Source organism: Grus americana, chromosome 6 (genome assembly GCF_028858705.1).
Source record: "Grus americana isolate bGruAme1 chromosome 6, bGruAme1.mat, whole genome shotgun sequence".
NCBI lineage: Eukaryota > Metazoa > Chordata > Aves > Gruiformes > Gruidae > Grus > Grus americana.
Genome location: NC_072857.1, coordinates 42223797 through 42239486, shown reverse-complemented (window position 1 = coordinate 42239486; position 15690 = coordinate 42223797). Strand labels below are relative to the sequence as shown.

Genomic DNA, 15690 nt, shown 5'->3' with positions numbered 1-15690 from the left:
GTATTGTCATTTGGATATTTAATCTGTAAACACCTCGAGGACCACAGCGTTTCCTGTTTTAATGCCTCTTAGGTATTTGGCTTCTAGGATAACTTCCTAATAATATATTGAAGGTTGCTTTTCATATTACCTGTTGCTGAGTGTTACTTTTACCTTGATGTTAACCAAAGTGGGATCCGTTGGATTTATCTTTACTAGATTCTGGGTAGGAAAGCAGCACGAAGCTCTTGTAGACGTTACGACTGAGTATCTTCTGACTCTTGTGTAATATTATAATGCAAAAGAAAGCTTAAAATCCATCATAGTTCTTGCTTGCGAGGTGCTGAGTGCTGTGGTCTGCTGCTGGCTTCAGGGGAACGCTGTGCATCCTGCACCTGATGTCTGGACCTATGAGTATCTCTGGAGTAATCAGTATTGTCAAGGGCATGAAGGAGGTTTACAATTCCAGATATGTCACCCTCTTCTGTAACTGAGATGGACATCAGCCTGACCTAGTTTCTGCTGCATCAAAAGAAAGAAGTCAGAATTGTGGCAAATTAAATATATACAAGACCATGCTGTTGATGTTTATGCATTATGTCACTTGCTGGCAATGCAAGGTGGCTAACTTGGATGTTAGATGTAGTAGCAGTACTAGTAATAATAATAATAAAAAACCCCAAACCAACCCTCTATAAACAGGATCTGATTAGCTTTCATCTAAATGGATGTTTTCTTGATCGTACTTGCAGGCCAAAACTGAACATATTTAAAGCCCAACACTTTATATTTTTTATTGTCTCCTCTCCTATCCCCCTTTCTGCCTGTGAATATCTGCAGCATTTTATTTTTACCATCCACCTTTAAAGTATGAGTAAATAGTGCTTAAATACTAGGTTTGTTTTTGTTGAATTCTATAGGCTGTTGCGATGCACTGGATTTTTATAGCAGTCGCAGTCGATTCCAATTGAAACCATAATTGGTATTTCGACTTGATAGCTGCTGTAAATCTCAAAGAAGGGAAGAGAAGGATGCTCTCATTTTGTTAGGCTGCTTCTCTTTCGGATGCATAGTGCATCTTCCAGCTCTCTGGGCTAATTAAAATGCCATTACAGTACATGTGGTGCTACAATACAGTCTAGGGAGACTTCCAAAAATAGATTCTTGAGTGCAGACAAATTAGAGAGGAAATATGCACTGAGCATTTTCTCATAGGTTTAAAGAGAAATAATCCATTTGCTGCCTTAATTGCTTTCTTGTAAATGTTGAAGACTTTTTTTTCTCTGTAAATTTCGAAGAAGTAGACAAATAAATAATACGTTCATGATAATTACTATTCTCATTACCAGTATTTTGACTTGTTGTTACATGCCGTAGCCGTTAATATGCAAGTCAGGAGGGTTTAGTGGACTGTGCTTAACGGTCAGGGACGGAGACTTTTATTCCTCAGGGATCCTGTTTTAGCCGCCTGGTATCCCAAGGCTACGAGGTTAGTGCAGGGGCTGCTTTCAGAAATACAGCAACAGGGTTGACCCGAACCACCCACACACCCACCCCAAAAGTGACGCAGATAAATACTGTTTGCACATTGTTCAGCAAAACAACCCCCCAACTCGTGCATAAAATGCCAAACACTTTGTATAACGCGCCTGCGGTACATATATACTGATAGCAGGGAAAAACTCAATGTTCTCGGCCCTGGAAGAGGTCCATGAAATTGCCGTGGGCTTATACGTGTAACGGAGACGGCTCATAGCTCCCTGGGCAGTGCCAGTAAGAGTGAGGAGCTCTCACTTGTCACGGCGTGTACCTCCTCGTAAGCCTGATTACAAGGGACGAGGCTTGTGCTGGCTTGTAGGGCACTGGGCAGCCTTGATCAGAGGGAAGGAGCTGGGGGAAGGAGAAGGCAAGAAGAAGAACAGCTCGTGACCGTGGTGGTAAGTCCCATGCAGAGGATCAGCTCTGTGGAGGGTAGCAGATGATGATGATGAGGTATACGGGCTGCATGGGGTTGTTTCAAAGCTTGTGTTAGGACTGAGTTTAGTCCAGTCCCCCCAGACATGAGTCTCCGTAAGTGACTGGAGCGTGTTAGGTGAACTAGAGGGTGTTTCGGGTTAAGTTTGAGGTGTTCCCCCCCACCAGAATCCAGTCTGTGGGCTCGGACTGCTCCATGATACAACCAAAAATACGGGATGTGGAAAAGTATGGGAAGCAGGGCAGCCAGGGGCTTGCCCCAAGAGCCCGCTCCCGACGCAAAGCGAAAGCTGGTGTAGATACACCTTGCCGCTGCACCTCTGCATACAGGCTTTGAACATACCCCTGGCCAAGCGCGCACAAGCTCATCTCTTGAGTGAAGATGACCATGAGCCGATACTGTCGATTCTGTCTTTGAGCTTTGAGTCAAGCACAGCATTGTTGTGTTTAGGTGTCTTTGAGTTGCACCTTGAAGACGACAGGAAGGTGACGTGGTTGGAGAGAAAGGGAATGGCGCTCTCTCCCTTTTCTTGGTGAGATAAGTTGACAATCGTTTTACCAGAAAGCAGTGAGGAGAACGAGGTAATTGTTTGCTTGATGGCAACTACAAATTCAGGAGTCATTGATCCAGAAACATCCCCTTTCTTTCTGTCCTTAGTGAAAGCTTAATTTTGAATGTGGAAGCACACTCTTGAAAGGATGTGGCCAGGATAGTCTCTCAGATGCCATCTGATGGCTATTTATCCCAGGCTTACTGTCAGCCGCCTTGTTTTGCCTGAGGCTTCTTATCGATTGGGCACTGAGAAATTACAGCTTCTTTCTATTTTGGCTTGCAAGGCATGGGGGCAATCTTTTGTGCTGTATCTTCCTGGGGAAAAAATAGCCAAAATAATCTGGCAACTGCCTTGCGAGCGGTTTGCAAAGAGACGATTATTAAATTCATCACTTGGACTATTGCAGATGCCTTATTGGGATGTCTTACTGCTCAACAGTTTTGCTCTGGACTCCTTTTTCTTATCTAGGAACTGGAAATACGTAAACGAAAAGCTCTAGTTTCTACTGTATTACTGAGAACGGTAAAGTCCATCAGAGGTTTCGCAATTTGCGTGCCAAGGCTGCCCTGACGCCTGCTTGGAAAGGAATCTGAAGCTGTGACCGGCACGTGGCAGTAGCTGCCTCGTGGGGACAACGCGGACTGGCAGGTCCATGGCAAGCTCTAAGGTTTTAGGATTTACAGGAAGCATAATTCCCTGCCTTCTCAGAAATACCCAATCACTGCTATGTAGTGGTGTTGTCTGGAAAGTGTATGGCTAAAGAAAAGCAGAAATATATTTGGTCTAGAGGTCTCAAACTCCCCACGTTAGCAGGTAACTGCTCACCCTGAAAAAGTTTTGGGGCTGCTGTATCATCTTTCCTCAGCTGAGAACAGGCTGATATTGGGAAAACTACCGAGTTCTGCAGGGCATCCATCTCATTTTTTAAAATCTTGTCTCAGAGGTTTCTCCTTGATTGCCTGCAATTCATCTTCTGGTGTTGAATCTAAAACCGAGGGCAACGCTTTGGCCACAGAGGCTGTCACGTCCCTGAGTAATGACCTCCCCTGCCTTGCATACGCGCCTGCTAATGCATCCTGGAATGAACTTGTGTCTGCTGCATCGTTGCCAAATGGTGGATGCTCAGTTTTGTGAAGTGCTTTGGCTTGTCTTTGTTGTATCCTTTCCTTTGCCGGGTATTTCTCATCTTCTAATTGTACTTGTGACCATTGTCATCGTTGTCATTAAGGTGGTAGGGTTTTATTCCTTTGTCATGGAACTTTGCATCCGTCTGTTTTCCAACTTGCTGTTGAATTCTGCATCTTGTGCTCCAAAGGCGGATCTCTGCGGCGTGAGTTTTAACTAAATCTTTACTGCTCTTGCCATTAAATTGTGAGCTACCGCGGTACGCCGGATATAATAGATCCAGCAGCAGATGATGACTGAGTGGGCTTTTCAACCCAGGTGTGTGCTTGGTTTAGGGTGATTCATGCTGATTTTCTTACTGACGTGCCCCGTGTAGCCTCTTAACGTGGGTGGTTGTTTTCTGGTTTTGTTTTTGGGGAGGTTTTTTTTTTTTTGGTTGGTTCTTTTTAATGAAACTTGAGTAAAAATCAAAACTTTCTTTGCCAGTTTGCCAGCCAGACGTACTGACAGAGAAACAAATCGTTTGCCTGCCTTCAACTTCACCTTGATGCATCCGTCTTGCTTTTCCTGTTACCTGATTTTTTTTGTTCCGCCTCTTGAAATTGTCCTATCTTTTGGGAAATCAAATCCTAGGCAACAACGCCAATTTTTCTGCGCCTCTTCCTCCTGCTTTTTTCTCCCAGCTCTCTCAAAATTTGACTTCTACGGCTCTGTAGGACTGTTCCTCTACTTTGAGTGTCCTTTAAAGGTAATTGTTGGTTGTTCATCACTCAATGTGTTCGAGTTGGCTGGGGTGATTTGCATCAGGTCGAAAGATCTGAATACACGGAAAACTATTTAAATAACCTCTTCGTTCCCAGTTCTGCCCTGCATTTTTAAACTCATCAGAGTTAATTATAGTAAGGCTGCTTACAGTTTGCTGTAAGAGCTCACTGAATGCTTCAACCTTCTGTTTTTGTTCATTATTTGTCTGTTTTTTTGAAGTAATAAAGCTGTATTTCCCTGTCCTCGTCTCTCTTGGGTTTGCCTTGGATGTTGTTGTTGGTTTTGCTGCTTCATCTTTTCCGAGATGAAGCATCCGGGCACATTTCTGTCTTATTCTGGAGTGCTACTGTAGCCATCTTGTCTTTGTTTTGCTATTTTCAACATGTTTAAATCCTGCAAACCCAGCTACTTCCAAACCTATCCTGGCTATATTTTTAAAGTAACTTAAACAACTCTTTAGAACAGACTAGGATAAAAATAAAGCGTTCAAGTTCCCATCAATGAATAATGGCTTCATCTTATTAATTAATGAGTAGAAATACCCATCTGGAAATTAAGCTACACTAAACGTTCTCTGACTCGAGCTATAAATCAGACAGGCTGGTGTCTGCCTCCTTACAGGCTCGATGGAGGGTGCAGTTGGACTTTCCCTTGCGGTGGCGTCTGCAAGCATCGCTTCGTCTCTGCCTGGGATTGACCTGCCCGGTTCAGCCTCCCTGGGACCGCTGGGGCAACTCACTCTTGCCGTTTTCTCCTATTTTTGGTGAAATCATTAGCTAGATTCATACAGAAGAGGGCATTTTCTTGACAATTATTTTTAGTAGCTTCGGAAAAACTTGGCTAGTAGAGAGCTCGAACATATTTTGTAGGTAATCTGGTTTGTCTCGGTACAATTCAAAGCGGTGTTTGCGGCTTGTAAGAGTCAAATCGTGATCGCATGGTTTGACCTCTTTGCGCTTCCTTTGCGTGTCCACGGCGGTAGGACAAGCTGCTTCCCATCCCTGGCTGCTTTTTGGGGACTGCAGAAGTACCCCCATGATCCCGTCTAGGCAGTAACAGGGATAAAACAATAGAGCTGTGGGTGGCACAGATAATTTTAGCATCTTCTGTGTGTGTTTTATTTATTTATTTTTTTTTTTTAAATTTTGTAGTTGCCAAAGCTTTCTCTGTAGATCCACGATGAAGCGTGGAGAGGATTGGAGTTGAATACTTCGCAAAGGGAGGAGGAGGGAGTAAAACTGTTTTGTGATGGAAACTCATTGTATTCGTTTTGGCATTTGCAGACCCAGACCACTCTTAGCGCTTCCTAAGCGTCGGCATAAGCCATCGTGCTTTTCCCTTGTCACGCAAAGGTCAATTATACATCGATTGATTTAGGAAGGGGTCTCCAGTAATGGTGGTAAGAAGAAAACCCAGTGCAGCAGTAGCAGAAAACAGACTTTTCTTGAGGCTTTCATCTCCCCCAGGTGACCAGTTTATCTCCAGTGTGATGGTGCAACAGGATCTGTGAAGCAATGCGGTCGAATATGCAAAAAATGGGGGTTTTTTGGTTTTTTGTTTGTTTTCGTCTGTGTACAGAACACACAATCACAACCTAGGACTCCAAAACCCCCCTCATGTTTCAGTGGTCAGTTCTCAGGGGTTGGTCTGTTTGTTTTTAACAGATAATTCTTCTAAATGTTTGACATCAGTTTAGCTCTTCTGTTTGGGAGAATCAATCAAAGCAAGCGCTTCACTAGCAGTGGTATCCTGGCATATTGGGTGTATGGATTTTAGTTCTTGATCAAAATTTGCTGTAGCACAGTTAGGATTGTAAAGCCTTCCTTCCACTGCTCCTTTTGGAAGGTTTGAGGTTTTTGGTCAGTTTGGGGTTTGGTTTGGTTTGGGTTTTTTTGTCAGTATTGTGTTGGCAGTAGATACGATGCTGCATTAAATGCAGTGGTGTTTTAACTCCTAACGAACTGATCACCCAGTCTCTGGAAATTAAAGGATTTCTTTGCTGCTTTGTAGGAAGCGGAGGAGGCAGTGGGAATGTTTAACTCCTTCAAGAGGCGAGGCACGGTGTTCTGGGTTTGGGGTTGGGTTTTTTTTTTTTTTTTGCTTTGTTTTGGGGCTCAAAAGTCTGTCTGCACGTTTGACAAAGTTTTGAGTCTAAGATGCTCATTTTTTTAATCATGCGCAGCTCATTGATGGTATGAATTATTGCAGCTTTAAGTCATAGGGACGCCACGCAACCACCGCAAGCCAGAGCAAAAGAACGTTTTGTACCTGAGGTAGCTGACCCGATGTAGGACTGTGTCGATTTTGGGCAATCTCCTGCCGTATCCTGACAGCGAGCGCTGTCTGAAACCAGCTAGACTCTGCCTGCGTTTATGGAGGTGGCTGGAGTAAAGAGTGTTTGGTTTTGGCCTACGGCTGTTGGGATGCTGCTGGGAAAAGGACAACGCTTGAGTTCCAGCTTGGAAAGTCTGGTTCCAGAGCATGGGCTTCTCTTAAACGTCCGCCGCGTCTGCGGTGAGGGATAGTGGCTGTACACAACGTGGCGCACGAGAGAGGGGATGCAGAGGGCTGAGGGAGAAGGTGGTGGGCTACTGGGAGTAAATAGGGAGAATGGTTACGGAGTTATGGTCTGGACATACCAACCTAAAGGGGTTTACAAAAATAATGCGGTAATCAGCTTGTGCAGAGAGCAGATTTGCTGTGTTGGGGTTGCGTTTAGCGTGCTGGGGGTGTGGGGTAGCTTACCCCTCAGGAGGAGGCAAGCCATGGGCCAGCTTTGTGTTTACATCTTATTTTAACCTTTTTTCATCCATACTGGTAGCTTAGGGAAAGAGGTGCCTTATACAAATATCCCCAGATGAACTACTTTTTTTTTTTTTAAACTAAATAGAGATTTATTTTTGTAATCTGGCAAATACAGAACCTCGATCTTACATAGTTTGGTTTCACTTCCAGTGTTTAAGGCATCAGTACTGTAAAAGACGTTCTTCAGTGTTCTTCTGTGACTAGTCTATTACTCATTTTGAAACAAAGATTGAAGAGTGTTGGTTTGTGTTTTGTTGGTTTTTTTTTTTAAATTAGTTGAAAAATGTGTGTACTTTATTTCTTAGAATTTAAAAAAAAAAAAAAGCCTTAAAAATCCCAGCTAACTGACACTTTAGTGATCTCTGATGCACTGGTGAGACAGAAAATTCACAACAGTGGGGGAGGAAGCCCACGGACAAGAAAATAAAAACCCTGGATCAGTCTGCTGGACTTGGGAGCGGGTTACTGGCTTCGTGCAGGTTCCCGTCCGTGGTGTCTGGCCAGGCAGGTTGGCGTGCCGAAATAGCTGCTGCCGCCCTAGAAATAGGTGGGTGCTTCTCAGTTGTTCTCTGCCAGCAGCTTTGTACCGCTGGAGGTGTGGGTTTAATACCTCACTTGTTCAAAACCGCTGGGTTTAGCATGAGAAAGGACACCTTCGCTCCACCAGCCTCGCAGCAGATGGGTGTGTTCATCAAAATCGACCCGGATTTGTCTCACAGAGCACCTGGGCTGCTGGTTACGAGGCTCTGTTTCGTAGATGGGGCCTTCTCCTCCGAAGGCACATCTTCATCTGAAATAGCTCAGCGGAGAAGCCAAAAATACTCCCCTCCCCAGGAAAACGCGGGGGCTCCCGGGGCTGTTCTCGCCTCTCCCTGCTGCGCGCTCCCTTTTCCCGGATGCTCTCTCCGGCCGAACTGGAGCGGGTACGTGTGCTGTGCTGGCTGGCTGCCGGGGCGGCTGCTGCTTCGTTGCTAGGAGAGCCCAGCAGAGTGATTTTTATATATATATATATATATATATATTTTTTTTTTTTTTTTTTAAGCTGCTGGCAGGCTGAAGAGATGAATTTTGGGAGCCGCTCATGGTCCCTGAGCGATGCTGGTGTGTTCAGTGCAGAAACACAGCGAAGGCTTCAGCAGCAAGTAGGGTTGCAGTTCACCAATGAATTAAAAAAAATTACTAATGAGGGCTGAGATAGCAAATGCCTGTTTTATAGGAAAAACCAGGGCTGTAAAACCTGATGTTTTAGGAACCGGGGAGGATCGTATTTTTTTTTTTACTGTCCATTTATGCTCTTTGATCTGCAGTGACCACTGGGTTATGAATCTGGAGAGGCTGGTGGGCTGGATGTTATTTAAAATAGCCATTTCACTCCCTTTGATCCAGTTGCCTCCCCGTTTATTGCCGTTCGCTGCTGCTTGTGCAGGTGAAGCTCAGCTAGCCAAGTGTCACCCCACCGACGCTGTAGGTACAGTTGGCCATGCCAGTACAGCAAGCCCAGCCACAATCTTGGCTCTAGAAGTAACAACCCAAAATCCCCCCAAAATAAATAGATTATAATGTGAATAATCTATATGATTCGTTTAAGAAGAACGCAGCATGGTTATAGTTTAATTTACTGATGCACTGCCTGAGGCTGCAGTGATCCTTGGGCATGGTCACAGGAGGCAAACCCATGGAAGTGATGGAGAAGACCCAACTACGCTTTCCCTCCAGAAACTTGGAACAGAGAAACTATGAGAAGAAAACAAAGCATGATTTATTTATTATTATTATTTTATCTTGTATGATTTTTTTTTTTTAAACTTTCACTAACATCTTAACATTTTTATCATACTGTCCTTCGCTTTGACTACGAGCGATGGGGTGGCTGCTTTGATGTCTCCAGACAGGGTTGGGCTTGATCGTATCTGTGCTGCAGCACAGTGCAGAAAGGCATTTGAGGAGAAGTGAGACAGAACTGGCAAAGGTGGAGATATTTACAGGGGAACAAATGGGTTTGAGAAGTTTTCTGCATTCAAGTATTCATAATCTAAGTACTGAAAACATAATTTAGCATTTTTTGCTTCAACTTTTTTGCGGGGGGGCAGATGGGAGGGGAATGGGTGACTAGAAAATCTGGTCTGGCAGTCTACGGCAGTAGGTATCGTGGTGTTCTGTTTTAACTCTACCTGAATGCAAGATACAATCTTTGAAATATTTTAAGTAGAGAACTGCTTCAGCAAGATGGATTTCTGCATATCATTTACAAAGTATGTTTTTAATGCCTTTCTGAAATCCAAACTTATGCAAAATGGGGCTTGTTATGCATGTCTATGCATTTTAATCTCCTGCAGTGATTTGTCAGTTTTCCTTAGCATCTCCCTGGCATATTACAGCCATTCTTCAACTTTGCTTCACGGGGCTGCCTTTTCTGTCTTAACTCAGTTCTCTGAGCGAGGAAGGAATTGCAATTCAGTTACTGCATGGTAAGGTTTATAAGCTGATGTGCCTATTTCCTTGGATTGGAATCGGTACCAGTTGTGGATTTAAAGACCGGGAAAACCTGAGCGCAATTGGGGCTGCAGTATTTTTTATTTTATGCTTTAGTGTAAGGAGTTGTTACGCAGTTGTCCTCTTAATGTTCTTGTTCCTATTGATTTGTGCTACTTGTGTGTTTCTGTTTTACAATGATAACTGGTTAGTGATTTTTATTTCTTTTTCTGTTTGGGGTGTCTAAAATAGCTCAGCTAACCAAAGAGTTGATGTGATTTTAATTTATTTTATTTTTTTCCTTTTTCCAGATGGGCTTTCTGGCAGAGACCAGCCAGTAGAGCTGTTGAATCCACCTAGAGTGAACCACATGCCTAGCTCTGGTAAGAAGAAACTTTTATTAAATGTTGTTCCTATTCTGGGAATGCAGTAAAATGTTCTGCAGCTCTATCTTGCAAGTGGGAGAGCAGAATGCAAATGTAAAACGCTGGAACAAAGTCTGTTAGAACTTGCACGCATCTACTTTCCCAGGCTGGGCGAGTGGGATTAGGGAGGGGAGGGAGGATGGAGCACAGCAGCCTTGGGAGGCTTAAACAGCTCAGCCTGGCAGGGGGCTAAGGAGAACCTGACCTGGTGGGAACTGCTTGTCTTTCCTTGGAAAGGAGGGGACAGCAGAACAAAGCAGCACCTTACCAGTCTCTTCGCAGCCTAAAAGGAGCACTGCAAAGCAAAGTAGGTTTTTGAGTGGCTGCTCCCATTAAGGAGAAATCTCCTCGTGTTGAAATGAGGAGCCAAAGACAGGCTGATCAAAGTGGATCACCTGGGCTCTGGGCTATTTGCTTTTCTTCTAATGATCCTGCTGCGGCATCTCTTGGGTCTTGCCCTTCTGGTATGAAGCAAGCGCAGCAGCCGGAATTCATCCTGGAGACTGTCTGCTCCTCGTGGAGCCGAGGACAGAGGTCTTAACCTCCCAACTGCTGCACTTCAGGTGATGGAAACCAAAGTTTTGGTCACAATACATGAAATGCTGTGGAAATCAGTCTGCTGCTGTCTTCTGTATTTCCCCCTTCTCCCTTCCAAAAGTGTTTTGTTTCTGCAAACACCTAGAGATATTACGCCTAGGTATGGTAGCATATATAAAGCATTATCTACTTTCTAGGTAGGAGCTCGAGTTTTCCAAAAACCCAACTTTCCCTTCTCTGCTGCCTTCCAAAATGCCTTTAGGTCCTTTTATATTAAGGAAGAGATCGCGCAGAAGATCTAAGCGCTCCTGGTAATGCAAGCTGGAAAAATGTAAATGAAGCTTATACAAAACAACTTCAGTAGATTTGGGGGGGAGTGTGAAATGGGCTGTGACCTAACCTAGATTTTTGTGGACGTAAATTCATATCTGGGGAAGGAAACTTTTAAGGAGGTAGAGCTATTGTGTTGGGGAAAAAAGGAAGAGATCCTCATTTACCAGGTATGAGTGCTTGCTTGGCTTCGGATTCTGAGAAATCTCTCTTCCCTCTGTCTGCTCCAAAACTTGTCCATCAGGTAAGGGAGGTTATATTTTCCTAACCCTGAGAGAGATTCTCGTTTTAAGCCTGCCGTGGTAACACAGGTCAGCTCAAAGGTTTTCCTCCCTATTTCGTAGCCGTGTAGTAGATTGAATTTTGTGGCTCTGCTTAAGTGCACAAGAGGAGTCACAGTCCTCTCTTCTGTCAGTAGATCAATGGCTGGTGTTATGAATGTGATGGGGTTTAGTCTTTTTTTTTTTTTTTTAATTGATTTTATTGTTGCTTGTTATGTTTCCTGTTTCGTTCTGAGATATTTCAGGACAAAGGCTGGTGCTGGTTAACAACTTGGGTAACCTGATGGTAGAGTTCAGTGTGCTCTGAGTATTTTTCCACAGGTGAAAGGAGGCTTTTTTAAGGTCTTATGGGCTCATACAGGATTTATGGAATTCTTACTCAAAATAGAGTCCAAACAGTATTTTTAATAGCTCACCTCTATGCCTGCTGAAAAAATAAACAGCTAGCCATGACTGGGGAGCTGCTCGGGCGCAGGCGTGATGCGAGATGGGCAGCGATGTCTCTTTGTCGAATGACTTCTGCCAGCGTTTGAGCCGTGGGAATTCCCGTCTCAGCGCAGGCCGGTCGTGCGTGTAATGGGCGAAGGGCAGGACCGCCTGGGAATGAAAACATGACCGTATGCAAGAAGAAGCGTTGGCTCTGGAGAGTGGTCACCCAGGTACTTTTCACTCGAGCCCCCCACGCTTATTCGATTTCTGCTTAATTTTGGAGAAATCTTTTCAGCCCTGTAGCACGTACGCAGGCTGGAAATGTCGATCTTCTATTTTGATTTGCAGAACAGTAATTAAAACCTGGAAGCAAAGTGTTATAAAGCAAAAAGATGTTTCGGCATGTGTGTAAATGCAAGCAAACATCATTGATCTTGGAAGTGGCTCACCAGCTGGTTCTCAAGTGGGGTGCCTGCCTACGCCTTTGTATCTCGATGGGGTTTTAAAGTTGCTCTTAAAAGTTGCTGTCAAGTTGAGGGACTTACCCACATGGGAAAACGATTGTCCTGTCTGGGTTTTATCATTATTACCTTTAGGAGTTTGCTGCGGATCCTTCTGTGAGAAGAAAGGAGAAGTAATACCAAGTATTGCTCTGGAAAAACAAGTTATGTGTGGGGTTGGGGGGGGGTGTGTTCCAAGTCTCAGTTGAAAAACAGCTTAAGGAAAAAAATTGCTTAATCGTGTCCTGAGATATTCCTTTTAAAACCTTATCCTGTCCCGGTTATAGTAAAGCAACTGATTTGTAGCCCTCAGAATGAATAAACTTGAGCGGACGATGAGCCTTTATCCCCAGAACTACGTTTCCAGTTAAGATAAAATCATCGCGGTCTACTCGTAGGAAACCAAAATGTTTTCTCGTTGCCACGAGCCAAGTGAAGGAGAAGTTTGATCCTCGGTAGTTGTTGTTCTCTATGTGAAGGGGTGTGAAAGGGATGGTGCAGTATGCAGGTCCTAAACACGCTCTGTTCTGTGGAAGCATCTCAATCAAAATGTTTAGAGTGTTTTTCTGAAACCGTTTTAGGAGTGAATTGGGTTGAGTGGAACGGAGTTCAGTCATCGACAAGGGGTGTTTTTAGGAAAATAATTTCTCTCTCTGCTTTTTGCATAAATTAAGGATTAATTTGAGGAAGGGAAACATTTTCTCTTTTCAAAAATGTATCACCCGTAATTGCTGCTTCTGAATTTTAGTTGCTTGTAAAAGTAAAACAAGACAAACCCCCCACAACCCACATCTTGCACAGGAATAAAATAATCTGTTTGATAACGCTGCTTTCTCTTTTTCTGGTTCCAGAATATTACTGCATCTTTGGGCGGGGGGGAGGAAGGGGCAACGTTGCTTTTCCTTAACTTGGACTTGCTGAATTCAGGGAGCAAGGACTACACAGATTATTTTGAGTTTGTTACGTGGAAAATCTCATGCTGATTAAGGGGAGAGAAAGCTTCTCAGATACATGGGCACCGAGGTGGCCACTGCCGGCTTTTGATGGGTGGCAGCGGATGGCTTGCAGAAAGGTTGACGGATTGTCCTGCAAGTTAGCATACTGTTTTTAAGTACTTTTTGTGCGTTTTACAGTATTTTTTTGTCTTTTTAGCAGTGAACTTAGCTGCAGTCTGCATAAGGGTACTGATTCATATGTACGGAGAGAGGGACAGAGCTCTCTTGTCCTCTGACATTCCCCTCCTAGGCTTCTACACCGAGCAATGCTATATGCCTTTTCCATAGTGTGAAGCTGGGGGGCCGGTCTGAAAGACCTCAGTTGTGTAAATATCTAGATACCTTGTAGATAATCCTCTTAAAACCATCACTTGTGGACTGTTGATACCATCCTTGAGATTTATCAACCAGATCTTCATTCAGCATACTTTGTAGAATGAGTTTTCTTTCTTTAGAAGGCTGTGTTTACGGTACTTTAGATAACTGCCTCCCCTAAGTCTTTTCAGTTTTTCCTTATTGGTGTAAACTTTATAGTCGCTCATTTTGTTACGGTACAGTCTTAAGCCGAAATGTGAAAACAGCTTGATAACTGTGATAGGTAAAGAAAATGCTAGAATTAAATAAGACGGAAACTAGTCCTTTTTAAACTTAAAAGCTTTACTTTAAGTACTAAAACTGCAAATTGGGATGAATGGTCTGACCAGCCGTGTTTCCCCAGTGCGCTGGTCATGGCCTAACGTGAAGTTCTGGGGCCATCTGCATACAGCAGAGTTACTGAATTAGGGAAGAACTCCCCCTTCCCATAGCGTTGCCGTTGGCTTCTCAGGGCTGCGTTTCCAAGCTGTGGTAAAAATAATAGTGAAATTATAGAACTTACTGCTCTGAGTGCAGCTGACAAGGAGTTTGCGTTGGGACGTGCCCTTTGCAGAATACAGAGGTACGGAGAGGTTGATGAAAACACGTTGGGCTTCTTGTCCGTACGGTGAAGACGTCTCTCTGGCCGCTGTTGCGTGTTTTCTTGAGGCTGTTCTCCATCTATCACCTGCAAACCACCGGTGGTCTGCGAGGCTATTGCACGTTGGAGAAGTGATCAGTGGTGGTTCTCTGATGAGTTTTGAGTAGTCTCCTGCAAAACATTAGGAATTAGGGGGTTAAATTGTGTAGGGTGGCTGCTGCTGAGCAGTTTCTATAAGGGTGATGCGTGAGATTTGAGCTCCCTGGTTTTTCTTCTTCCTGGATCTAATTATCCAGTCTCACTTCCACATTCATTTGAAAAAAAAATAAAATGTTGATGTATATATGAATAAATGGTTTGCAAAAGCCTCCGGACTAATATTGTTACATGATTTTACAGGCTTTTGAAATCGGAGATTAATCCCCGTCTCTTAAGAGGAAGGAGCGGTAGTCCAGTTGGTCTAACAGCCGAATACCTCGCCTTTGTTAATTTATCCCTTCAAAGGAAGGGGATGCCCTCTCACTGCACCCTGTTTTCAGATACTTGTCTGCTTTCTATAGTGTGTCTGCTTCAAAAGCTCCTTCAGAAAGCTACCAAATCAGCGTGGCGCAGCGGGGCTTTGAAGCGGGTTCAGATTGCTGGCCGGTCGGCTAGGATTCGGGGCTCCCGACAGGCTCCCGCCTCCGCAGACAGGAGCCCCTTCGTCCTTGTTCACGCTGGGACGTGTTAGTACAGGGACGGCGTATGGTTTTATCGTGCCCCAGAAGCGTGGCTCACACGCAGAAAGGTAGTCCTTTAATGTTAAAAATATCCTGATCCATGGAGTCCGGGGAGGGGGAAACGCGCTCAAAAAACCCCCAAATTATCATTAAAAGTGAATTCTTGAGAAATCATTTTAACATTACAACCATACACTAAGCAGATTAAATCGTTGTTTGCTTATTGTCCTGTTGTTAGCTTATTTAAAAGATGCAGCTATTTTCGTCAGGCTTAATGTATTATTTTTTGCCACTGTTTAGACGCTCTGGCATAAGATAGTGGAGAAACTGCAGGTTAGCGTAGCTTAGATCCTTGATAGTTAAAATCAAGTTAACCTTGTATTTCCTGCAACAGGTTTTATTTCCAAGCCTAAGCTCGACATACAAAATGTACCCCATGCAATGACGATGAAAGAAGCGTTTTACCAGCTAGAGGTACCGCTAAAGCTCACCTCCGTAACGCGTTGCTCAGCAAGGAGAGCCTTGCCTAATGCTTCAGCCAGCTCCCGGATTTCCACAGGTGATTTGCCGTATTGTTGTGCTTTTATAAAAGCCCTTTGCAGCACGCCCAGAACAACGTGGTCAGCAAATTTGGGGTTATTTATGCAGGACAGGGGAGGGAATTACCACGTCCAGAGACTCCGGGCAGCTCCCTGCAGAGTAGCAGGGAAGTTCAAGCTTCTGGCCCTCTTCGCTGGATTAATACTGCACCCCAACTCGTGTTTTGTCGGTCACGGTCATAGGATACTTTAATGACTCTCCAGTTCTCTGCCAGCAGGTGCCTGGTGCAGGGTTGTCTGCCTCTG

The 15690-nt window shown here is 44.2% G+C and overlaps 1 protein-coding gene across 22 annotated transcripts in view; it reads left to right on the top strand.

Moving 5' to 3' along the window:
- HDAC4 (histone deacetylase 4) overlaps positions 1–15690 on the top strand; it is a 248173-nt gene that overhangs the window by 88555 nt on the left and 143928 nt on the right. For all 22 annotated transcript variants that reach the window (XM_054829930.1, XM_054829923.1, XM_054829925.1 and 19 more), the window contains one exon: positions 9986–10057. In XM_054829930.1, coding sequence (XP_054685905.1) covers positions 9986–10057 — 72 coding nt within the window. The remainder of the gene's footprint in view (positions 1–9985; positions 10058–15690) is intronic.